The sequence below is a fragment of the Lissotriton helveticus genome, assembly GCF_964261635.1.
Source record: "Lissotriton helveticus chromosome 1_1 unlocalized genomic scaffold, aLisHel1.1 SUPER_1_unloc_43, whole genome shotgun sequence".
NCBI classification, from domain to species: domain Eukaryota; kingdom Metazoa; phylum Chordata; class Amphibia; order Caudata; family Salamandridae; genus Lissotriton; species Lissotriton helveticus.
This window is the reverse complement of record NW_027611685.1, coordinates 1820019-1847039: the sequence shown is the minus strand read 5'-3', so window position 1 is coordinate 1847039 and position 27021 is coordinate 1820019. Positions and strand designations below refer to the sequence as shown.

The 27021-nt window shown below is 45.2% G+C and overlaps 1 protein-coding gene across 1 annotated transcript; it reads left to right on the top strand.

Annotated features, from left to right (window-relative positions):
- LOC144806070 (uncharacterized) lies at positions 1 to 26072 on the top strand. The gene is made up of 3 exons (XM_078672515.1): positions 1 to 54; positions 1893 to 2011; positions 16768 to 26072. The coding sequence occupies exon 3, from the start codon at positions 18011 to 18013 to the stop codon at positions 18950 to 18952; it is 942 nt and encodes a 313-aa protein (XP_078528641.1). The 5' UTR covers positions 1 to 54; positions 1893 to 2011; positions 16768 to 18010; the 3' UTR covers positions 18953 to 26072.
- The last annotated feature ends 949 nt before the right edge of the window (positions 26073 to 27021 follow it).

Genomic DNA, 27021 nt, shown 5'->3' with positions numbered 1-27021 from the left:
CAGAGCGTTATTGCTGCAGATGGAGTGAAGCCAAGAAGTAAGCACATTACTAAGGTACCAACAAAGTTTAATATTGTTCATTTGTATTATCTGTTTCTCTTTTGAAGCATTTGGAAATGCATTTTCTAGTTTTGTTGCTTTTTGGTTCGTTTTTTCTTGTAGGCTGTTACCTTTGGTTTAAAGGGAATGATGTTGTAGTGTGTGACCTTAATGCTGCAGTTTCCATTTCATTACCATCATTTGCTTATCCTGGAAAATCTCCAGGTTGTAGGAGGTTTGCTGTTCTAGAGTTCTTTCTTCAGCAACTGGGCTGTTGTCGCTCTGTGGCGATCTGTGGTCCTGTTTCTCTGTTCTTCTTGTAGTAGCTCATATCAGAGCTTCATCCTCCCGCCAACGATAATAAGATGCCAGGCATCACTCAGCACACAACACAGCCTATGTTGGGCTAGGTGTAGCTGCTCGGCACAGTTAGAGCGCAGATAAAGTTCTCCGGACCCATCAGGCTGTGAATGTAACCTAAGGGCTTAAGATGAAATGAAGAGCTTACCTCCTTCCTGAGTGGCTCCAGTCTGCTGTGTGCAGACCCGATAGCTGGCAGTACTCTGGAGTATGTATGTATAAATCAGAATATGTTGGAAGTAACCTGCAATATAGTGGCAGGCAGCCCCCTGCCATAGAGTAGGGTTTCTCATAGTATTTTATTTCCTGACACATTAATGGAGATTGTCTTTTAACAGGCAGAAGAACAACACTGACCATAAATTTTTCTGGGTTTGTCTTTAAAATGATGTACACATTCGGAATGGCATTTCGTTCTGCTGGAATAATAACACAAGTTATCTTGCACTCTATTTTGTTGCATGGATTTTTGGCTGCAATGCATTCCATGTTTTATTCAAACGTGCTTTCTACAGGGCACATACATGATTTGCTGCTGTAAAGAAATAATGCTCCTGTGTACTGTGGCAGACTCAGAAATATTGAAAAACTTGATTTCTCTTTCAGCACTTCCTAGTAAAACCTTTCAATTTTTGAGTTAATCATTTGGCAGAAACATAACTTTGTACCATTAAAATAGTTTTGATGGAGAGCATTCATGTGGGGTTAGGACTGGCTCGACCAGAGTGCTTGCTGACTTCGAGGAGTATGGAGTTGACCACCTTGCCTGTCCCGGTGTGGAATCAAGCCAGCGATGCTTTGCTGCAGGCTCATTTGCCCTGATAGCTGGTCAACAGTTTGAGGAGGAGGAGGTGAAGAGCTGGCTAAGTGTGCCATGAGGCTGACATTTCTGTACATCCCTGAGAAGTGAGCTTTGAGTCGATGTAGTGTTTCTCTTATACCACGTGCAATTCATTCTCTCCAAAGCCTCAAGAATTCCTGGGTGTGAAGGGCGGCTGATTCTGATTGGGTGCTTGATAGTTTTCCAGAAACTCATGTTCTTGATTGTTCATGTTTGTCAGTAGTTAATTAAACACGCCCAGGGGTTTTATCTCTTCAGTTGGCACAAGCTGCAATAAAAGTTTCTTTGTCGCTGCAAAAAAATATGAATGGCCGACAGCCTCTATAGATCAAATAATGGAAGGGCTGGAGAACTGTCATTCATCTCACTGCTAAGCAGAGCAGTGTCATGCTTCACCCTCACTCAGGCCTCTGATTTTCACCAACATCGCTTAGAACACTGGGACTTTAGAGCCTATCCTTTTAATGAGAAAAACAAAACTACAAGTCCCATGAGCAATATTGGCGGAAGGTGTCATGCATGACCTGGGGCAACATCTGATTCAGCACACCCAGTTCCATTTTTTAAGTATTTGAGACAATATTGATTTATAACCTTTGTTTTTTATGGTCATGAGTCACCTGAATACTAAAAACGTGTCTTTTATTTTCAGTATCAAGTAAGTAATGGTCACCAGCTTGGAAGCTCTGTTAAATCTTCAGTATTTGTCATTGATCTCCATGTGTGGCTGGTTTGGTTCTGCCCCTGCATCGTTCCCGATAACTCGCACAGGTAAGGAGCTTGTAGCAGCAACATGATAACCCCATTGTCGTCAGTAAGAAGTGGGCTCTGAGGCAGGTATCCGATAATTTTTGTGAAACAAGCAAGCGCCAATATCTGCTATGTACATTTGTTGAAATAAAACACAATCAAATCACAGTATACTGTTCCGGAGGTTCAGTCCCAGAGTCATTATCTGTAACTGAACGCAGACACCCTAGGAAGCATGTGCTTTTAAGACAAGTTGCGTTCACTCACCTGCAGGTGACATACTTCATCATTGGGCTATACTCCTCACCAGGCCGGCGCTACAATGCCTTGCGGGCACCACAAGAGGGCATTTTGTCGGACATCTTTTATAAAGTATGCCGGATGAGCATAGTAGGACAGAGGATGTTGTGTCATAAGATGTGAGATTGGTGAAAGTCTGAATATAAGATCAGCTATCGACCAGTTGCCGCAATATAGTTAATGTGATCATACTAGTCCATGTTAAGATTAAAAATAGTGGCAGATAAATTGAGGAACTAATGGCCCTATCACTGTGAGAAAGTGTCGATCACCTATGGACCTGCTGGTAAGCTGGAGTCTATACTTCAGGTCAACATTTTTCATGCCTTGTGGAGCAATCTGTTGGCATTTCATCAGGACCAAATATGGGAAAATGGGTAAATGTGACCTAATCTTCTCCACCGCGTGAGGAGCTCTGTAACTCAAAGCCCTGCACTGTGCATAGGTGATTAGGTGCCTATTAACATCTTACTACCACAGGTGAGCACTGTTTAACAGAGTGCACTAGATAAGTAACCCTCCTAAAATTCAGGACAAACTGACTTATCCAATAGCGAGGACAGCGTATCAGAAGGCAACTGGTTTGAAAAGCACATGCTTCCTAGGGCGTTCAGTTAGAGATTATTTCTGTGGGACTGAACCTCTAGTACAGCATACTGTGAGTTGAATTATAAGAAGAATGGGTATACTGGACTGTCATTTTCCTCGTCATCTTTTATGATATGTAAAATAAAACACAACACACCTGGAGGCCAACAAATCTATCGTACATTTAATGCAAAAATAGCAAAAGGCCAAGCAAACAATTGTCTTTGCAATGGACGAGAGCATCCACCCTAAAGCAAGTTGGAGTATATAATGCTAATGCTACACAAAGTATTTTTATACACTTTTCTCCTAATACAAGTCAATAAAACATGAACACGTGATAGAAACAGTTACTGAAATGAAACTAATGAGTAGGAGGCAGGATCTTCTCTCGAGAGGAATGTGAGGAGTCCGTAAGGTGCAGATAAAAGATACACAGACAAGCTGCAGAATTCACTGTTTCTGAAAATAACACTTCTGTTTGTCAATATTCAATTTACTACAAGATACAGGAAAGTGTGCAGTTGGACATCACTAAATAAAATGGTTCTGGGCCCTAATAGAATCATATAACTTTGCAGGCATATTAAGGCAAACAGACACATCAAATTAATATAAGAATATTGTAATTTGGTAATGTAATATATCAATGCAGGTTGTGGCATTGATGTGTATGATGTGTAAACAATTATTGGTATTGAAGAAACCAGTATATCCAGTTATGTTTTCTCAATTCCTTCTTCCCAGTGGCCACCACTGCTGCTATCCAGCTGTGTTCAGCAGTGCCTCCTGTGACCTGGAATCCTGTATTTAATCAATACCAAAGGTTGTCAATGCTTCTAGCCAACTCCGGTCACTGGTGCCACTCGCACCCCACCACCCTTGGGCCTGTTATTCTTTTAGCCAGCTCCAGTCAGTAGTGGCCCCTTGGACCTGTATGTAAGCCTACTAGCCAGCTCCTGTTAGTACTGGCCCCTGGGACCTGTTATCATTCTAGCCAACTTGAGTCTTTAGTAGCACCTTGGGACTAGTGATCATACTAACCAGCTTCAGTCAGTATTGGCTCCCTGAGACCTATTATCCTGCTAAGTAACTCCAGTCAGTAGTGACCCCTGTACCTCAAATCCTGCAAATATTCAAAACCAGAGGTCAACTCTACTGCCAACCTTTTTCAGTCAAAATTGACATGTTTGTTACCCTGCTTGTAATAAATAACAGAGCCCAGCGTTGTTGCTAGCCAGCTCCAGTCACCAGTGCCCGTCACATATTATCCTCAATAGGATCAATGCCCAAGACCTGTGCAGCTGCTAACCTGCTCTAGTCAGTAGTGACCACCCAGACCTGTTATTCTGCATATAATCAGCAAGGCTTCGGCCCTAATAGCACTCACCCCACATCCTTATGGTATATTAGCAATGTAATTTATTTACATCATACAATAGGTACTGCACTGTATCACACGATCCCAAAAACAAAGAAAATCAAAATTTGCCTAACTATTCAGCACTCCACCTGGTCAAAAATGACCAAATCACACCAAGCACTATAGCCTGTCACATCACATGGCACACTCAGCCACAACATGACAAGATACCACGGCAGGGATTTGGGGCCATTAATCCTCAGGCATGTATGCTGTAGATGTACATGCTTTGCATACTCCTGCCATCTTGTGTTGGGTCCGGATGTTTGCAAGTTGTTTCATTATTACCCCTAGATTTATATTTCATCACAAAAATTACCTGCATCACTCCTTCTTTTTGATCTGGGTTATTTAATTTAATTTGCTGCAGGCTATTTTCAGCTTGAGCATGCTCAATTAACCTTCCATTATGATTACTAACAGTTTGAGACAATGATTGTCGATGTTTATGTAACTGCTTCGTTTCGGTTCCCAGATCTTGTGGTAATTTAATATCCTTCCAGGTTTTTAACAAATTTCTATTCGTTTCATCCCCTCTGATACTCTCTCTCTTTCCTCTACTTGTTTCCAATTGTGATGGCTTATTTTCCACCTGTTTATTACATTCCTCCACTTGCAGCATTTCTAAGGACTGAATTTTCCCATTCTCTATCATTTTTATACTAGCAGCTTGATTGTTTAGGCAATTATTTTTCATAACTGCTTGTACCTCCGATAGATCTTTATTAAATAGAGGGTAAAAGGGTTTTGTTGGAGACATTTGTTTACCTTCACCTTCACAATATGATATTTGGTCATGGTTGTTTCCAGTGTTCAATCTCACTATACCTGATGCATTTGTATTTTTTATACTTTTAGAAGCTTTATTTCTTGCTTTCCGTTGTTTTTTCCTCTGTCTTTTTGATAGATGATCCCTCATATCCATTGTTGATGAAAATCAACATTGGATTTGGCAAAATTACTTATGGAATTGACCATAAGTAATTTTGCCATTGTATTTCAACATCTCTATCGTAAGACCAGAGCATATTCATGTTATAATCACCTGTAATAATAATCTCAGGTTGGATGTCATTGTCAAGTTGCTGCAATATCATAATTATCAAATTGGTCGCCATTGTTCTTCGTAATTATATACGTTGATTACTACAAGAGATGTAATTTTGTTCCTTGTATCATATTTTGACAATTAGATAATCCTTTTGACTTGGGACGTCCATTTCACTTTCCATTTTTAGCTCAGTTGATATAAAAATAGCCAAACCCCCACAAGGTCTGCCATAGTTACTTGTTCTCTTAGCTAATGAGTAATAACCCTATACCCTTCCAATCTAAAAGGAACTAAAGCCCAAGTCTCTTGTAAACAAATGATTTGAAAACAGCACAAAGTAGCTAGTTGGTTATTCTGAATCTTTGCTTGAACACCATTTATATTCCACAAACATAATCTGACCCTTTCATTCATAATTGTTGGCCCCCTTAAAGGAACTTCAGATTGTAGATGTCAATCCTGCCTGACATTCTGGAGGGCTGCTGTTAGCCAACCTAATTTGACAGTGTCAAATAATGGGTCTCCTATTTTTTCCTCTAATGATTTTAAAAGATGCCCGTTGGTCATACCTATGGGTTTTTTTAATATTGGGTATTTCTTATTATTCTCGGTTCTCATTTGATTATCATTTTGTAATTTTGTTGAAACAAAAGGGCTAGGATAGGAAGGTTGAAAGGGGGTTGTTATTTTTATTCCCCACTCCTGAAAGAGATTATGTTCTTACATAATAAGGCTGGCGGCTGTAGAAGATGTCCAAATTACTAATGTCGATTCGCGATTATTATTCTTGATGTGTGGAATTCAATTGATTCTATGTCGGTACATTTAATTTTCTTTAATTAGGGTACTGCATTACACAATTTTAATATGTTCCCACAAGTCAAGATATCATTATTACCCCTAGATTTATATTCCGGCGTAGAAATTACCTGCACCACTCCTTCTTTTTGATCTGGGTTATTTAATTTAATTTGTTGCAGGCTATTTTCAGCTTGAGCATGCTCAATTAACCTTCCATTATGATTATTAACAGTTTGAGACCTTAATTGTCGATGTTTATGTAAATGCTTTGTTTCGGTTTCCAGATCTTGTGGTAATTTAATATCCTTCCAGGTTTTTAACAAATCTCTATTCGTTTCATCCCCTCTGATACTCTCACTCTTTGCTCTATTTGTTTCCAATTGTGATTGCTTATTTTCCACCTGTTTATTACTTTCCTCCACTTGCAGCATTTCTAAGGACTGAATTTTCCCATACTCTATCATTTTTATACTATCAGCTTGCTTGTTTAGGCATTTATTTTTCATAACTGCTTGTACCTCCGATAGATCTTTATTAAATAGAGGGTAAAAGGGTTTTGTTGGAGACATTTGTTTACCCTCACCTTAACAATATGATATTTGGTCATGGTTGTTTGCAGTGTTCAATATCACTATATCTGATGCATTTGTATTGTTTTTTTATACTTTTAGAAGCTTTATTTCTTGCTTTCTGTTGTTTTTTCCTCTGTCTTTTTGATAGATAAACTTCCGGAGCTGCGTCTGTCATTGTTGATTGTGTTGAGCATAGATTTATCACTTCTTTTTTTTTTTTCACAACCGTTTTTATTGAAAGTTCAGGCAGGCATAGATGCAGTTCTCCACAATCAGGAGGACACTGTCAGTGATAGACAAATAGTAGAATGACCAGAAGCCCAAACTTTGAAGCACCCCCCTCCCCATCCCCTGTCCCACCAACCCCCATAAACATACCCCAACCCCCTTCCCCGACTACCCACCCCTTATCCCACCCTAACCCCGTGCACGTGTTCACAGTACATCAAATACATGGATAAGGCAATGTATGCGTCAGACATCGACCTAGGTCCCAAGGTCCCCATCTGGAGGTAGCACATCATCTATGTCAGCTGGGGGATCCAGAGTCAGCCCCCTGTAGTCCGCCCACCGCTTCCAGATCTTATAATGTTTCCGGGGGCACCCCCTGGCCTCAACACAGGTAATTCCAGCCCCATAAGAAAATCCAGTCCCGCCTTCCAGGCGCTAAGTGGGGGGGCACGATCACTCTTCCAAGCTCTCGCCAGATCTCACTTAGCTACAACCAACCCCAGGAACAGGAGATGTCGTTTGTAGATGTTGCCTTCCACATTCTCCAGGACATGGAGGAGGCCCAGTCTAGGCGTACGAGGGAGGTCCCACCCCAGCACTTCCGACAGACAGTTCCACACCCCATTCCAAAATCGGGTCAGACCTCCACAAGACCACACTGTATGTAGTAGTGTACCTCGTTCAGCTCCACAACGCAAGCACTCTGGGGCGGCAATGAGGCCCGCCCTCCACAACCTCTCTCTAGTGTAGTATGCCCTATGCAGGTATTTAAACTGTATAAATCTGAGGCGTACAGCTATGGCAGCCCCACGGGGGGACTCAAGGGCCTCCCGCCAATCATCTTCATCCAAGGGGCCAACATCAGTCTCCCAGGAGGCCTTCAGCGACAGGAGAGAAGAAGAGCAGTGAGTAACCAGTGTTCGATATATTTGGGAAACTTTTTTATCACCCAGGTCCCCCATGAAAAGTTTGGCCTCAATTGGGCTGAATTCGGGAAGCTGGTCCATCCCCACTAGACTTGGGCCGAGTGCATGGCGGAACTGGAGGTATCTGAAAAATTGGGTCTTGGGCATATGGAATTCGGAGCTGAGGTCCTGAAAGGATTTGAGTGTAGTCCCCGTGAGGACATGGCCGAGTGAAGAGATCCCGATAGCATCCCAACCTCCAAAGCCCGACAGGGAGGCCAGTGCTGGAAGTTGTCCGTTATTCCACAGCGGAGTCTCGGTCGTCAGCCTGCCCCACCAACCCATGCGGCGCAGTGCTTGTCTCCATATCGCGAAGACCACCTGGGTGACCCGCGGCAGCGCCCTCCTCCGCCTGGCCGAGTATAATAGTGTATGTAGCGTGGCATTTCCCATCAGGAAATGTTCTAATGCATATGCCGGGTCACTGTGGTCTCCATACCACCACTCATTGAGCACCAGGAGATGAGAGGCTTGGTAATAGGACAGGAGGTCAGAAGTAGCCAGACCTCCACAATATGTGGAGAGAAAGCACGTACGCAGTGCCACTCTAGAGGCACCCCCGGCCCACAGAAATCGGCCAAGTACCGAATTAACACGACGGAACCACTGTGGGTCAATCCTGTGCGGGTGGTTCTGTAGTTGGTAGAGGAGCCGTGGCAGGGCGACCATCTTAAAGATGGCGGATCTGCCATAAATATTAAGGGGCATGCGTGACCAGGCCTTAATGTCCAATTGGACCTTGTCCCATACCGGCTGCACGTTACGTTCCCACGCCACCGCAGCAGAGTCCGACAGGAAGACGCCTAGGTATTTTAGACCACCGACTGCCATCCGTAGAGCCGCTGCCCATGGGTATGTCTCCGGTTCATCACCCAGCACCCACAGGGTCGATTTGCGTGGATTGAGGAAGAGCCCCGAAACCTCGCCAAACCCTTGCATCATGTCCAGTATGCGAGGGCCAGATCGGTGAAGATCGGTCATAAAGAAAAGGACATCATCCGTATACAAGGCAATGCGGTCCGACAGTTCTGCCCCCCATACAAAGCCCCGATACTGTGCGTCTAGACGTACTCGTGCGGCCAATGGCGCCATGGCCAGTGCGTAGAGGTAGGGGGAAAGGGGGCACCCCTGACGAGTACCCCTGGCAATTGGGAACTTCTCAGAGACCGCTCCAGAGACGCGCACTGGGGCGGTGATGTCCGTATATAGCAGCCTCACATAGGAGATGAACACCGGCCCCAAGTTGAGGAGCGGCAGGAGAGCAAAGAGATAGGTCCAGCTGACCGAATCAAACGCCCTGTCGATATCAGCGAGCAGCAGCGCTGCCCGATCCCCGGTCGCCCCAATAGCGTCCACCGCAGCCTGTGCACGCCGAATGTTGTGTCTCGTCGCCCGGTGTGGCATAAAGCCTGCCTGGTCCGGGTGGACCAAGTCTGCGATATGCGGGAGCAGGCGGTTCGCCAGTGCCTTGGCCAGGAGTTTGGCCTCAAAGTTGATCAAGGATATTGGGCGATAGGACTCATGGCGGTCGGGAGGCCTACCCGGTTTTTGGAAGACCACAATTTCGGCCTGACGCCAGTCTGAGGGCAGGCTGCCGCATTCACGCGCCAATTTCAAACGCCCGCCCATAGTGCGGCCCGAGCTGCAAGTGGAATTTCTTGTAGAACTCGCTGGGGAAACCGCTCGGTCCCGGCGCTTTGCCGACGTTAAGCTGACCCAGTGCATCACCTAGTTCCTCCGGCGTCAAGGGGAGGTCTAAGGCCTCCCGCACCTCGTCCGAGACTGTGCGAGGGGGGACATCCGCGAGAAACCCCACAATCGCTTCAGGTGGAAGGCGTTCCTGAGAGGCGTACTGCTCCGCATAGTAGCGTGCGAAGCTCGCCGCAAGAGTCACAGGATCCGTTATCACAGCACCCTCCCCGTCGGTGAGACCTGGTAGGGTGATCGGTAGCATCGTTTGCTGACAGAGCCTATGAAGCATGGTGCAAGACTTATCCCCCCACTGGTACACCCTGCTCCGCGTAGCCAGCCACGCCTGGCGAGCCTCGTCCATCAATACCGAGGCGTAGGATTGCTGCGCTTGTAGAAGCAGTCGCAGCGCCATGTCGTCACCCTCTCCCCGGCAACGCGTCTCCAGCACCTCCACCCGCTCGGCAGCCGCCACAATGCTCTCCTGTCGAGTGCGACGGGCAGCAGCGCACCATGCAATGTCGATGCTTCTCATGGTGGGCTTCATGGCTTCCCACACCGTCACCGCGTCAACCCCACCCGCCAGGTTGTCCTGCCAATAGTGGGCAATTGCACTGCGCATGTGCTGGGTGTAGGCCGGTTGCTGTAGGTGCCACGAAGACATCCGCCACCGAAACGGTTGGCGTGCCTTGCGCAGGTCAACCTGTACCGCCACTGGGGAGTGATCAGATAGACCCCGAGGCCGGATTGCAGCACATTTCACCCTGTCAAGGAAGGCCCCCGGTACGAACACACAATCCAATCGCGAGGAGGATCCATGCACTGCTGACACATATGTATATTCCCGCGCCCTGGCATGCAGATGCCTCCATGCATCCACCCATCCCAGCCCATCAATCATCGCTTTCAGCCGCGTAGGAGAGGCCGCTGCCGCAGCCCCCTGCAATCTCTGCCTGTCCAGACTCACATCCACTACATCATTCCAGTCGCCCCAATCACTGCCAGGGAGTGGGGGATCTCAGTACATAGGTCAAATAGTTTCTCCGCAAGGGACCATTGCAGCGGGGGGGCATACACACTGCCAAACACTACTGGTTCTGCTCCAATCCTCCCCCTCACAAACACAAACCGACCCTGAGGATCAAGCCATTGACGCTCTTGTGTATATGACAGCCGTCTGTGGACAAGAATGGCCACCCCCCTCGAGCCCCTGGAAAACCCTGCATGGAATACCTGATGGAAGCCAAATCGCTGCAGACTCAATGTCTTAGTACCCAACATATGTGTTTCCTGGAGGAGCATTACATCAGCCAAGTCCCTTTTACCCCAGCGCAGCACGGCCCCGCGCTTGATCTTGTCCAACATCCCCCGGACATTCCAGTTCAAAATTCGCAAAGAGTCACTAGCAAGTACTGGTCCTGGGGTGTCAACCATGGTCTCGATGAACGAGTCTCTGCGACCTCCAGGGCCCGGCCCAGGTCTCCAACACCATACAAGCAAAGATAGCAAGAATCACGTGCACCCCTTTCAGAATACCCCCGTCCCCCTTCACCCCCAGCAACCAGCCCCGACCCCCAAGCAGCCCAACTCCCAAGTCCCGCCCCCCACCCCTATACCTCATGAAACATTGAAGTACCTGTCGCGGCATGGGGAGCTTCAGGCCCAGAACAGAGTGCCTAAAACAAACCATACCAATGGATCCCAACTATTCCCCCCAACCAACAGGGCACACCCACAGGACCACCCCCCAACCCTGGGAGGACTAGGCGGCCCACAAACAGTACCCCGAACCCCAACATGACAAGTATCTGATGCACAGGAAAGGCGTAGCAGATAGGCGCCCGCCCACTGAGGTCCCCCAATCCCCAACCAAGACCCAGATCATACTGCACCAGTCGACGTTCGCTCCACCACCAGAGCCAGGTCCTCCATAAAGTCCATCAACAGACAAGAGTCAATCGACAAGAGCCAGAGTTATATGATGATCAGGTTTCTTTGCCAGATTGATCAGTGTCGGGCTGTGTGTCACCCAAAAGGGGGTCCCGGGACAAGGACCTCCGTCGCGAGCGGGACTTCCGATGTCTTTTCCCTTTACCGGCGGGGTCGCTTCTCTCCTGGGATGAACTACGCGAGGGTCCAGAGCTCAGTCCCGGCTGGGCGTTTGGTCGGATCCTGACCGTCTCATCTGTCCACTTGAAGACGTCCTCCGGAGAGTCAAAGAAGTGGGTCCTGGAGTTGAAGATAACCCGGAGACGGGCCGGATACAGCAGTGAATATTGAATTTTTAAGCCACGCAATTTGGCCTTTGCCGCCAGGAAGGAGTGTCGCTGCTGCTGGACCTGCTTGGTGTAGTCCGGGAAGATCATGATTCTGTGATTGTCAAATAGCAATGTCTCTTTGATCCTCGCTTCCCGGAGTATAACATCCCTGTCATGAAAGTTTAGGATTTTGGCGATGATTGGCCGAGGCCGTTCCCCCGCCGGTGGTTTCTGCGTCAGGGCTCTATGTGCGCGCTCCACCACGAAGCAGCGCGACAAGGTGTCCGGGGGAAGCCAGCTCTCCAACCACCGCGCCAGGAAGGCATCCATAGGTCCCTTCTCGCAATCTTCCGGAAAGCCGACAAAGCGCAGGTTATTCCGTCGCGCTCGCCCTTCTGCGTCCTCCACGAGAAGCGCCAGGCCCTTCTGGACCCTCTCCATTTCCGCCACTTTCTTTTTAAGGGTGCCGACGTCTCCCTCCACCTCTGCGACCCTGGTCTCGGTCTCCGTGATGCGGGCGACTGCGTTGCGGAGATCCTGGCGCAGCAGCATTACATCAGCACCCACCGCGCCAATCTTTGCGTCCAACATGTCCCTGGACTGCGTGATCGCCGCCATCAGAGCCGCGTTGTCCGGTCCGGCATTCTGGCCACCCCCGGCCGTCCCCGAGCCCCCTCCAGGTCGGTGAACTTATCGATGGGCCCCTGCTTGGTGGCGCCCGTGCCACCCCTGCCTCTGGTCATGGTCCCGGCAGTTGCGGCGGGTCGGCTCACGTCTGTAATAGGCTTCCCGACACTGTATTCTAAGATTAGCTGCCATTCGGGGTAAGACTGGGGTATCTGAGTCCTGCCGGGCACTGCGCCGCACCCACTCGCCACCACCACGCCAAAGTCCGGCAAGCAGGAGCACCGAATGGTATACCGGGCCCCAGCAGCAAATGTAGCGGCTAGGTCAGCACCCTACCGTCTCGGGTCTCTGCCGGTCCCCGCCAGCCACCTCCGCCATCCACAGTCCGCCGGGCACCTCTCCGCCATAGATAAGCAGGCACAACTGGAGCCCGAGGCCGCGGCAACCAGGCAAAGCCGCTCCTCCGGGCTGCACCAGCCACCAACCTCGGGCCCAGAGTCAGGGGGGCGAGAGAGGCGCCGATGCGCCGCAGTCCACTTCTCCGGATCGGCGGAGACGGAGGGCACAGCCAATCCACCGGACCGGTTCCTCTCAGGGCCTCACCGCAGGGCCCACCTCTGTCCACGGAACGGGCGGGGTGCTCCCCTCCTCGCGCCGGTAGCCCAAGGCCGGCTCCGCCACCACACTGTCCCCGGTAGTCTCGGGGGACCCGACTGCCTCAGGATCCGCGGAGTCCTCCCGCAGAGCCGCCTCTCCGCAGCCCCCAGCAATGCCGTCGGGTCCGCAAGCGGCAGGAGGCTCCCCCGCCCCTCCTCCGTCGGCCTGGAAGCAGCCGACCAGGACCCGAGGGGCCCACCAGCAAGCCGGCCGCCCGGCGCCCAGAGCCAGCAGGCGGGGCCAGGCAAAAATTGAGGCCCCGGCTCACCACGCGGCGAGCAGGCCCGGCGGGCGCCGCCACCAACAGCTGCTCCAACCCGCGATCGGGGGTCACGGAAACCGCACTGGAGGGCGCCCCCGTCTCCAGCAGTCTCCGCTATTGTTGCGTGGGGAATGAAGGGTTCGGGGCCAGGATAATTCAGGCGGATAAGTTGCGGGCTGGCGGGAGCTCTACAGAGCCACGTCCGCCATCATCGCCCTTGAAGCCACGCCCCCCCATGCTCCTCAGATTTATCACTTCTTGATCTTTTGTTTTATCATCTATTTTTTCTTTAACAACAACAGTATTGTGTTTACATTTTATTGTATCTTTAGAGGGGCAGTCGGTCTTGATGGGTTGAATTCCCACATTAGGAAAATTCCCTTTTACATAGTCTATTATTGTTTTTAAAATATCCGGAATGGTAGTCAGTTTGTTAATTAGTGAGGCACCACTACACTCTGCATACGTAGATATTGGCTGAGATTGTGCCCTTACTATTAAATTATTTTGTGTTATCTTCTGCTCAGTTCTGGCAACAGAGGATGCCGTAGCGCTCAAGAGATCAATTTGGACCTCCTTTTTGTTGGACTCATATGTTAAAGCTTCCAGAGTTAATTGTGAGGTTTTGAAGAATAAATCCTAAATTGCTCCCGCGTTCCCACTTCCTGGTACCTGAGTACCTGGACTATGGTGTTGCCCATTTATGAATGATAGGTCCTTATACTCCTCTTTTTGTGGTCCTTGAAAATCATGTCCCTCGTCACAAGAATTAATGAATTGTGGACTACTATTCAAAACGTCTTTTTGATACGGAGTACTCCAACGCTGCAGAGTTTCTGGGTTGCTGTTGTACTCGTCCTTATTAATTTTAGATCTGTTATTTTGATTCCATTTCGGATGGTCCTGTTTTTTAACTGAATTTATTTTAGCCAGAGTAAGATCCGATTTCAGTGGGGTATTGGCTTCCCTTATGATTTTCACCCCACCATTTAGTTCATTTGGAGCTTCTTGCTCTCGTTGATTTATTTGGCCCAAATTAGATGATTCCCCTACACCGTTAGCTGTTCTGATTTTTACTTGTACTTCTATTGGCATTGGCTGCCTAGTTGGAAGTAATTGCTGAGTATCTCCCATTGTTAGATTTGTGCATTTTCGGTCCTCTTGTTGTGAACGACCAGTAAGTGGATTAGTTAACATCTCTAGGTCCGTTATTTGACCCCAATGGTTGACTTGGTCCATAGTTGAATTTGAAATTCGATCGACTTCAGCTTCAGACTGAGGTTGGCCTGGTTCACTTACTCCTTGCTTACGGGATATAATATTTGTTCTACTAAGTGGTTTAATTGGTGTTTGAAGAACACATGGGTTAGTTAGCAATGTTAGCATAGCACCAGTTGGATCTTTCATAAAATCAAACTTTGACGGCGACTTTCCCAGTTTCCCAAATGTATGGACCTTAGATGATTTAAAGGACTATATGTCACCTGCCTGTTTTATTATAAACGTATCTAATATCAGTGTTTGTTGTATTTTTATTTTCCTTTCCTGACCTCATAATACACATTCTAAGTTGAAGAAGTCTTGCTTCTTTCAGAGAATCAAACAGGCCTGTGACAAGACCAAAGGGTGCTTTGATAGGACAAAAACACCTCCAAACACCTCCAAGGAAAAACACCCCCAAAGCACACCTCAGTACAGAATCCGCTGGTACTGCTGGTTACTTATTTAATGAATGAATTAATGAATGAATTAATTAATTAATCGATAGATTAATAGCCAGGCCCCGGGTAGGCCTGCAGTCTAGGCATGCAGAGTAATTCAGGGGTCAAAGGGTGCTTCAACAGGGTCAAAGTCTATTGTCACTTTCCCCTTTGCATAATTTCTCAGACTTTGTATTACAGACTTATTACGGACTCCAATGGCTCAGTGACTTACGGACCAATCAACCTTAACTACTCGCCACATGCCACAAACCTCTTGCCACTTGTCACTCACCACTCACTGTTCATTGCTTGTTCGTTGCTATTCATCGCTGTCAAGAGTACAAGGGAGAATGCTGGCAATCGTTCAGGAGCAAGAGCGGGATCCAGAGCCAGTCCCACTACAGACGGCAGATGTAGGCACTTCTCTCCACTCCTCGGCTCAGCTCTGCTCTGCTCTGCTCAATGCTTAGTAAATACGTAAAATCAGGCGGCAGTCCAAGGCTCCTCTGTGCTCCTCCGTTCTCCTCTGTGCCCTGCTGCAGCCGCCGCTCCAGCAGCACCGCAGGCCAAGGCTCCTTTGACCCCTGCAGCGGCCGCCGCACCAGCAGCACTAGCAGCGCCATAGCATGCGGTGCCGGCAGCGGCCGCCACACGAGCAGCACTGGCAATGCCTTAGCACCACGGCGCTGGCAGCAGCCGTTCCTGCCCCCACAGCAGATCCATAGAACCTAAAGCGCCCGTATAGCAGGATGCGGGTGAAGCGGGAGAAACCTTCGGGAGCGGGAACCGGTCACAAAACAAATCTGGGCAGTCGTCCCAGGCTCCGCTCCGCTTGCTCGTCAACTCTTCGTCGGCTCGGCTCGGCCCCTCGACTCTACTCGATACGCTCTGCACTCAATGCTGAATCAAAGGCCAACAATGACTGTGAACGCCAACAAAGGGAAGAATTGTGTGTTTCCCCCAGTTAGTAAAAAAAAAAAAACAGCAAACGTCTTGGCTGCTTCTGCTGCACCCAGAGTCTTATGCGTCTTTTCAGCCTAATTTTTCTGTCTGGAAAATAATTGTGTCCTAGTTTTCTGCACCCAGCTAATCCAGGTGCAGAAAAACCTAACAACTGATAATCAGGTGGAATAAAATGAACACATGAAAGTACGCCTTAATTTCATTGCCCTTGATTCACACTCTGGACCATAGTTGAGGGATAGGTCTAGGCATTCTCCTCGCAGCACACAATAGATTTGCTTGAGGCAGAGGCCAGAGCTCAAAAGTCAGGATACCCGATACAAGTAGGTGGTAACTCAGGGCAGGGAAAAGAGGAGTCATTCCTTTCCCAGAAATCTGCATTACAAATTAATTAATAGTATATCTTTTTTTTAATATCTGTTTGGTGCCAGTCCATATGACTTTAATATCGGCCTTTGGGATTTTATGTTACAACTCCATAGGGTACATGTATCCTTTGTGAGCTTAATAAAATGTTGACAATTCTACAAATCCTCACTCCTACATCCAAGTACTCTCATGCTACCATTCTACACTCTACTCTGTCTGAAAAACAGCTCAACATTTTCAAAATTCTGCATTGATTTGGCTTGTAAATTATATTTTTAGAAATGTACATGTATTAACTATTTAATTTTAATACTATAGGTGAATGAAATTATGGACGAAGAAAGCAAGATTTAGCACTAAGCAACTGAATGTCAGTGCCATAAGAAGGATTATTTTGAAAAACTGAAGGACATCCAACATTCTACGTTTAAACAATTTCCAAAAATCTAAGTGTGGCGAGGAAAGTACTATACCTGTAAGTGAAGTCTCTAATTTTGCATTTCATTAACCCAGAGCCATATCTGTGCACACAGCATCAGAAATAGTGTAGAAAGACCACTTCAGCATCCTCATCTGAAATATTATCACAAAGACAAATTGCCTTAGCATGACAGAATAACGTTCATCTAAAGCATCATGTAATTCTAGAGAGGAAGCACACCCTGCATCAAAGAAAGTTACAACTAAAGGTTTCTTCTGGATACCATCAAAGAGAAGACACTAAAAGAAGACTCCGAAGCTGACACGCTAACAATCAAAACATTGGAAAATCACCTTTGTTCAACAATTGTTTTTAACCAGTTACGCAAGTTTGAGACTATCTGCCTCGGCATATAACACCTTGACCCACTCTGCTCACTCTTGCGAAAACCTTAAAAGTTCACCACTTTATTGTGTCCATAACCATCTCAAATTGTTTCTTTTTTATTGTGTACTGCTCTGTAATTCTATGTAAATTGCCTCAACATTATCTGCTGTGCATGAGTGATATGTAAAACTGTTAAATATAAAAATGGATTAAAGGAGCACCGTTGCGCTATAGCTAATGTAAATAAATCCTCATCTTCAGAACTACAAACCTTAACCTTACACCAAACATAGAAAGGGTAAAAGGAACTGATGTTCTGCACTAATGATCCACAATAGTACTGTGCCGTTCTAACGCCCTCAGTTACTGTCTTTACGTCAGTGCAAAAAGGTACTTATCAGTTTAATTATTAAATATCAGACTAACACCTTATCACTGCATTGCTAAGATCCTATACAAATAGATTTGAGAAAAACTTCAGTCACAAATTAAGTTGCTGCCGGAGAGGCTATAACCTAAAGACTATCATCTGCTAGAACAATTTCAACTGGTGTTACAGGACTGCTTCCAGACATTTTTTGCTCAATTCAAGTGTTGAGAAGATTGCACACAATTTCTTTTAGAGATAAGTGCTGAACATTATCTAAACAAGCACAACACTAAAATTGAGGCAAAATAACCGAAGTTGGGGGAAAAAGTTACCTGTGCCCAAAAAGATACAACCATAAATCTTATCTCACCGAATTTGACAGAATGCACACAGGGGGAAACCACTTTCAGTGCAAAGTATGCCAAAAAAGTTTCAACCAAAAATCTCATCTCACTGAACATATGAGAATCCACTCTGGGGAAAAACCTTACCAGTGCTCTGAATGCCCAAAAGATTTCAAACTTAAATCACTTCTAACTGCACATGTGAGATTCCACACTGGGGAAAAACCTTATCAGTGCTCTGAATGCCAGAGATGTTTCAGTGACAAAATGAGACTCACTAAACATACAAGGACCCACTCTTGGGTAAAACGTTATCGGTGCACTGAATGTGAAAAATGTTTCAGTGAAAAAAGCAGTCTCGCTCAGCATATAAGAATCCACACTGGGGAAAAACCTTATCAGTGCTCTGAATGCCACAAATGTTTCAGTCAAAAATGCAATCTCACTGAGCATATAAGAATCCACACTGGGGAAAAACCTTATCAGTGCTCTGAATGCCAGATATGTTTCAGTAAAAGAGGCCATCTCACTGAGCATATAAGAATCCACACTGAGGAAAAACCTTATCAGTGCTCTGAATGCCAGATATGTTTCAGTAAAAAAAGCCATCTCACTGAGCATATAAGAATCCACACTGGGGAAAAACCTTATCAGTGCTCTGAATGCCACATATGTTTCAGTGTAAAAAGCAGTCTCACTCAGCATATAAGAACCCACACTGGGGAAAAGCCTTATCAGTGCTCTGAATGCCAGATATGTTTCATTCAAAAAAGCAGTCTCACTCAGCATATAAGAACCCACACTGGGGAAAAACCTTATCAGTGCTCGGAATGCCAGATATGTTTCAGTGTAAAAAGCCGTCTCACTCAGCATATAAGAACCCACACTGGGGAAAAACCTTATCAGTGCTCCGAATGCCAAAAATGTTTCAGCCAAAAATCTCATCTCACTGGACATGTGAGAAACCACACTGGTGAATAAAATTATCAGTGCTCTAAATGTCAGAAAAGATTCAGAGGTAGAGATGGTTACTAGCGCCATAAGAAAACACACCATCAAAATAATTCAGTTCTCCGAATGCCAGAAAATCATCAATTTTCAACTCAATCTCACTCTACATGAGCAGTCGCACACAGGGAAAAACATTACCAATTTCTGTGAATGCCAGAAATTCCTATTTGATAGGCACAGCCTCACTAACTATAAGCGACTCCATACTGATGAAACACCTTATTAGTGTTCTGAATGCCAGAAAAGCTGCAGAGAAAAACTCTATTTCACCATGAGAAACTCCACACTAGAGAAAATCCTTATGCCATAAAAGGTTGAATCTGAAAGACAGTGTTATGCTTCATGAGAGATCCCACTCTGGGGAAAAACCTTATTGAAATGCAAGCAATGTTTTGGTTACAAATTACTTCTCACTTGACTTGAGCGAACTCACACGGGGGAAGAAAGCCTTATGTGTGTTCTGAATTGTAGATAAGGTTCAGTCTTGAATACAATGTCATTTCACATGAGAGAATTCACACTGGACTAAAGCCATATACAGGAGGGGAAAGCCAGAAACGTTATACTCAGAAAAGAGATCTCACTAAACATGAGAAATGCATCCACACCAGGTGAAAAGTAAGGTGTATCTTGAGTTTGCAGAAAAGCTTCTAACAACCTGACTTTACATGAGAGAGCACATATTGTAGTTGCAATAGAATTCATCAAGAAACTCTTGCAGGATAACTTAGGCTGCCCGCATGCAACATCCAAAGAAATTTCAGGCCTGGAAATATTTTTAATTGCAACAGAATCCACAATTTGAGTATCTGAAAGTTACAAACCTCTCAAGGTCTCTACTATACACAGAGAAGTGTTAGTGCTTGCAAAAATCAACTAATTGCCCAAAAATCACAATAATAATGTCTTAAATTTTACTCCACCCAAAAGGTTTCTACTCACCCTTGTTTCTTAACATATGACTGATATCTATTTATTAATGATAAGATTAAGCCTATGCGGAGTTCCTCAGTGAGGAACTCCGCAAAGTGACAAAAAAACTCTTGGGTCTACGCGGGGTTCCGCAAGCTGCGGAGTGCATAAGGGTTATGCAGTTTATGGTGATTTCATCCCATGTCGGAGGATCATTTGGCCCTTCTCTTCCAGGAAGTTATGGATCTCTTTGCCAAGGGAGCTATCAAACGCGTCCCTGTGCCAGAATTAGGTCGGGATTGCTACTCCCACTACTTCTTGGTACCGAAGAAGGACAAAGGCTTGCATCCTATCTTAGTCCTCAGGGACATCAACCGCTTCCTCCGAAAGGAGAAGTTCAAGATGTTAACCTTGGCTCAGGTCTTGTCTGCCTTCGACCCTGGAGATTTGATGGTAGCGTTGGACTTGCAGGCCACTTGCTTTCACATCCCCGTCTTGCCTGCCCACCGGCATTACCTGCGGTTTACGGTAGGCCACACACATTTACAGGTTACCACTTTACCCTTTGGCCTTACCAGCCCCCCCGGGTGTTCACGAAAGTGATGGCGGTGGTGGCAGCTCATCTGCGCAGATCAGGGGTTCCAGTCTTCCCCTATCTTAACGACTGGCTGTTGAAGGCGAGCTCGCCAAGGCTGTCGTCTCCCACCTCCAGACTACGACAGACTTCCTGCATTTGCTGGGGTTCACAGTTAACGTGCTGAAGTCGCACCTGATTCCCTCCTATAAGCTCCTTTTCATCGGAGCGGTTCTGGACACAGCACAGTTTTGGGTCTATCCTCCCTAGCAAGTCCAGGATATTCGGGCTATGATACCGATGTTTCAGCCTCCATCCCGGTGTTCGGTGAGAATGACCCTGAGGCTGCTGGGCCTCATGGCCTCCTGCATCCTGCTGGTGCCATGGCAGATGGCATATACGTGCTCTGCAGTGGGACCTGAACTTCCAGGGGGCGCAGCACCAGGGGAATCTTTCCGATGGCGTTCAGATTTCGGAGGGGACTGCAAGTCAGTTGCAGTGGTGGTTCACGAACCAGGATTGGGTCAACAGCAGATCCCTCTCCCTTCCCCAACCTGAGTTCACAGTAGTGACGGATGCGTCACTCCTGGGTTGGGGCAGCCACATGGGAATGTCGGAGATCAAAGACCTCTGGTCTCTGGCGGAGTCCAGGCACCACATCAACCCTCTGGAGCTCCGGGCGATTTGTCTTGCACTGAAGGCATTCCTTCTTTCTGTCAAAGGAAGAGTGGTTCAGGTGTTCACGGACAACACCACCGCCATGTGACACTGCAACAAACAGGGCAGCCACCAAAGAGACTGCTCAATGTCAGCAGTTATGCGTGTTAGAGTTTCCAAGACGGCTCTCGCTCGGCGACCCTTTTCTTTGCGAGTGGAGTTGCGGCCTCCTGTACCACTTCTGTTAAGATTGCTGAAGAAGATCAAACGCGATCAGTCCCAAGTCTGGTACCCCGAGCTCTTGAGCATGGCCATCGATCCTATTGTTAACAGATTTTTGAAGTGCATTACTCATCTCTTTCCTCCTTCTCCTTTCGTAATGCCCTAGTGGGAGTTGAATCTTGTCCTCACTTACCTTATGTGTGCTCCTTTTGAGCGCCTACACAATTGTCCTCTTCGCCTCCTTTGAAGACTGCTTTTTTGCTTGCCATCACCTCTGCTTGCAGGATGAGTGAGCTTCAGGCTTATCTTCCAGACCTCCCTTTCTTGCTGTCCAGCCGGACAAAGTAGTACTCCGTATAAGCCCTCTGTTCTGCCCAAAGTGATTGCCTCTTTCCACATAGGTCTGACCATCACATTACTTACCTTCTTCCCACCTCTGCTGTGTTTTTCTCTGCCAGGCGCATAACATATAGACTGTTCACACACTTTCTGTAGTATGCTTCGTTCTGGGCAGATAAACTCTAACCCCCACTCTACTTCTAACCTCGTGTTAGTGCAGCCCGATGTAAACAGTAATTGTAATGTATTTAGATTTACATAACACTTACTACCCCATATGAACTTTGAAGCGCATTTTCGGCGAGTAGCACGCTACTCCAGGATCCAAAAATGATTAGTGGTGAATTAGTATAGGGAAATATAAAATGTATTTGAGAGCTGGACATGTTGGTCTGTTAGTTGGGTTGAAAAAGATAGTAGAGGGATAGAAGAGGGAAGGGTTTGCTTTTATATAGTGCTTGCTACCCCTGATAAAGTGTTGAAGCGCTTTTCAGCAAGTTGCATGCTACTCCAGAACCCAAAAAGATGAATAGATAGATTAATTATGGTGGGTAGAGTTGTTTTACTGTATACACACAACTGTACAAAAAATAATAAAATTCCGTTGTAAAGTTGTATCCAAGAGGCAAGTATAGTCTCTGATAATAATGTATACAATACTGATAAGTTTTAAGTTGGCTTGCCAGCAAGACTGATGCCCCGTAATGTTGATGCAAAGTCATCTGTGCTGGAGTATCTTAGACTCTTGTTGAATTGTACCATCCACCTTGGAGGTACTGCTATTTGTATCAGGTCCACGTTGTAGGCAGACATAAACGCCTACATTGTGCACTATTTATATTAAGCATAATGTAGGTGAGCAGATGACAGTAAGCACTGTACAAGCTGTATTAGGTGCTTAGAAGTAGAGTGACATAGAGGGCAATAAACACTCCACTAAATCTTGTTTTATTATTAACAGTGCTCATAAGACCATACAATTCAATACCATGTACAAATAGCCCATTGGGGAACAGTTCAGGCATCATCTGGGGATTACATATGCGAGAAACACAAGTGTCTTTCATGAATACAAATTGACTCCTCCTCCAAGGACTGCACTGTATTATTGACATGGGCGAAAAGGCAAACAAGCAGTCAGGAGACGCGCACTAATTGTATACCCCCCACCTGACAGGATGGTGACAGACCCCAACCACCTGCAGGGGAAACGTGCCACCTCACCTAATAGCGGCTAGACGCTTTACTATGTAAGCAGACTGGTGGTTTACAACTGTGCCTACATTGGAGCACCACATTTTTTTTCCAGCATAATCTGGTGTACTCCCCCTGTGTGGGATGATAGCACCCACTGAAAACTGCACCGTTGTGTAGTCTGGGACAGTGCACCTTCATGTAATTCTGAACTGGGCCTTTAAATACGGTACTATTTTGTGTGCCTATTTAATTCAGGTATACAAAGAATGCGTTACTACTTGTATACTAGGGTAGGACAAGGAAGATTGAATTTCTATGGTGGCAGAAATGTTTTTGTCAAAGTGCTTTATCCCCTAAACACTTTCCAGTATCCTGAACATAATGAGATTACGTAGATTACATCTCTGCGTGCCTAATGCTGCCATTTGTATTTCAAGACCAGTGATTAATGTGGCTTTATCAAGTTCAAAGCCATTAGGCGTTTCCGACCTGTCTGATACTTGCATATGGAAAAGATGAGTCATTTGAACCTAAAGATAGATAAACATATTCATAGGTCACGATTTATGTCTGCATCTAAAATAAAACTGTAAATTAGGAGAGGTGATAAGTGAGAAGTTAAAGGCAGCCGCTAATCGAGTTGCATTTGTACATAGGCCTTCCTATATTATGATATCTATTCGTGCTTCAGTCTTTAATTGTAATGAATTCTTTAATACCCAGGCATGAAGTCATCGTTGAGCTGTTTAGATAATCCACCTGTCTCGCCACCTCTTCCCCACTGCATCCTTAACCAGTGGCCTAGCCAGTGTGCCTTGGGCCCCAAGGCAAGAAAGGAAATGTGACCTCAGCCGTTTATTTGGACTGTGGAAAACAGCAATAATCATTGTTCTGTGGGCCCCTCAGGCCTCTGTTTGAACTGTGACAAACAGCAGTTATCAGGGTTCAGTGGGCCTTTAAGGCATGGGACCTGGTGCCACTGCACCTGCTGCACCAATGGGAAGCTAAGCCCCTGCCCTTAACAGTTTCTATTCTAGCCCCACTGGAGAACCGAAACAGCCAAGTACTGATCTGGCCATATATGCAGGCATGCAGCCGCCTCTTCCACTGAAGGGATTTAAGTCGCATGAAAGCAGCATGCGGGAAACAACCATTTTCTGAGGTAACGTCAACCAACACCTCTTCTGTTCCAACCTGAATCCATTTAAAACCAGGGACGAAAAAATGGTTCATCGCCATCCCTTGCTTATCAGAAGGGTAAAACAGATTCATCTAACATTACTGTGTACCACATAACAAATTGGGATTCTGTTTACAAATAAAACTAGCATGCATATAGAAAGGAGAGCCTTTGGCCAAAATAGCCATTTCCCTACCCATACTTTTAACACATCTTATACAAAAAATGCTAATTACATTGTCATCCGGAAATAGTCATTAGCGCCTACTCATAAGCAAATGCCACTTAGAATTGTCTTTCACTTCAAGCTTTCAAAGGTATATTAATATAAAAGCAGTATTGAATTATTTGACGTTGTGTACTCTTACCAAAATTTAAAGCATCAACTTTATATGACACACCATAGAAAAAAGGAGTTGTTTATATACACTAAACCTCCAGAAACATTTGATTAACCAGTAATAAAGTCACGTCTAGCTTAGTTAGTTTATAGTCTTCTTTTTTAAGAGAAATTATTTTACATTGTTACTGGACCTGCATGGCTCAACACTTATAAGGTCCCAAAGGCGAGACCTATTGGCTATGACAATGTTTGTTATTGATGGAGTACATTGAGCGGCAGAACTTTTGTCACTTAAACAGGAAAGCAGCTAAAGCAGTCTCTGGACATAAAATAGGTTGTAATCATAATCTTTAGATAAATTTTCTGAGTTTCAGGAACAATGTGTGTCTTCTGGGTTTACTCTAAACCACTATAATAAACATATTCAATGCTTTTAGATTTGATCTGTTTGTACTGGTTTCCATTGCAGACTTTAATCTAGATTTAGACCAAGGATCAATTCCACCTATGGCTTTTAAAATCTATTTATCAATGATCTGTATTAGTGTTATCGCAACTAAAACTGTAATAGAACTGATCTGAGAGATGGACCTTCAAGTATTATGCTCAGTCAATTTATTGAACAAACTATGGAGTTAAAATCTGAATAGATTAGATCCATAAGCATTGCCTGACCACTGTATTTTACATCAATAGATTACTTACCAGCACATTTTCTCTACGTACAATTCAGTCATCTTATATTTTTCTCGGAGCTCATGCTGGGTCTGTTAGAACTTTTTCAAAAATATGACATTTAAATGTCCCAAAAATCAGGAATTCTAGTTTCAAGCCTGGTCAAACCTTAATGAATGCTACACCAAAAGATGCCCTTCTGTTCCTACATTTGATTGTGTACCATGATTCAGAAATGCCATGTTTTTGTTTTCGGAAGTAAAATTCTAAACATATTTATTGGTGTTGCCAGCCGAAACATTATCACTAATTGGGAAGATAACAACAAGTGGTCTTGTGATGCTTGCTGGAATGGAAAGTGTTTATTCAAAAAGTGGATGGAATTCAAGTTTAGGAGACAATTTTACAAAAGTGTATGGATTTTGTATATATTTCAAATTGTTGATCTCCAAAATGGCCTAAATCAATAAATTGAATTGAAATTCAAGTTTATCATTTGAATCCTATTGTTGGAAAAGATGTGATTTTGAACCCCATGAGGCGGTTACTTTCCAGAAAGCATTCAGGTTGTAATCATGAGTCAAATATTGCTGAGGAGGTTAAAATATTCAAATTGAATTCTAATTACATATGAAATGTTCAATGTTCAATATATTTCTCTTAGTATTTTAATGTGAGGACTTTATTGTTTAAGGAAAATAATTAGTATTTGTTTTTCTATATGTAGAAAGCATTACATTAATGAAATCACTGTATCCCACCTTCTTTGTTTCGTTTCCTGTTCTTTATGAACGTTTCTATTGTTGAACTTTAAAGACTGCCCGAAATTAAGAATTGTGCTCTACATAACTTTGCTGTGTTACAGTATGTTGATTTTTATGTACAGCTTTCGTCTCTTATGTGTATGGCAACTGATGTTTTGTTTTGCTTTAATAATCAGCTTATGTTTATTAGGTTTTATTATTCAATAAAATGTTTCAAACACAACAAATGGTAGTTGATATGTATTTACAACTGCAGCATTTTTATTGTATAGGCAGTTTTAAAGGGGCCAAAAATATGGTCTGTGGGTTGACGGAGGACCACATTGGCATCAGCAGGGAGAGGTTTGGGCAGGTGATTGGGGGTATATGTAAAGTTGGAAGTAGTGGGAACAACGCATGTACATTGTGTGGACTGTGACTCCTGGAGTTATTGTGAGGGATACCATGCTACCCTGAAAATGAATCCCCTAGTGATTATTATCAACAAACTTTATTCAGTTTTATAAAAGAAAACCATAAAAGTCATACATAAAATGATAAAACATCTTCCAAGTTACAGATTGACAAATGTAATATGTCCAAGTTAATCAGAACACAAGGTAAAAATTCATGAATTACAGTACAGAAGTTAATCGCAGCTTGACCTGAATCTAACAGCGAACCGTAAAAAGTAAAGCGTATGCAAAACAGTGTCATTAGAGAGCAGTTGTAAAAAGATAAAAGCTGGTCTCACCCGCCTAAAACGCGCTTTTTTGAGAATGGGAATAATAAATAACTTTCTAGGGACAGCATAAAAAATACAAAACATTAAAAAAGGGTATCATGTCCTGAGGAGACTCACCGTTGCAGCTGCAGGGCATGAGGCACTGGCCTCTGTGGAAGCCGCGAGGGTGTGCCAAGAGGTAATGGAAGAGGTTGAGCCAAAACCGGGTCAATAGATAACGATCATGGATGCTTTTAAGCCCTAGAAGTTAAGGTTCTGTGGTTGGTACAGTTTTTAACAAAATGTACTTACGCACACTAGGCTTACACAGCTCATTTCCCTCTCTATCACAGCAGCTCATTCTTTAAAAAACACTCTTTGACCAGAGAAAGATCCCTCTTACATATGCTATCAGAGTTAGCAAATAGTTCCTACCTACCCTGGAGAGGCCAACTCTTATGTAGTGGAGCCAT

Coding starts and splice junctions, on each gene's coding strand:
- LOC144806070 (XM_078672515.1), top strand. CDS start 18,011: ATGCACACAGGGGGAAACCACTTTCAGTGCAAAGTATGCCAAAAAAGT.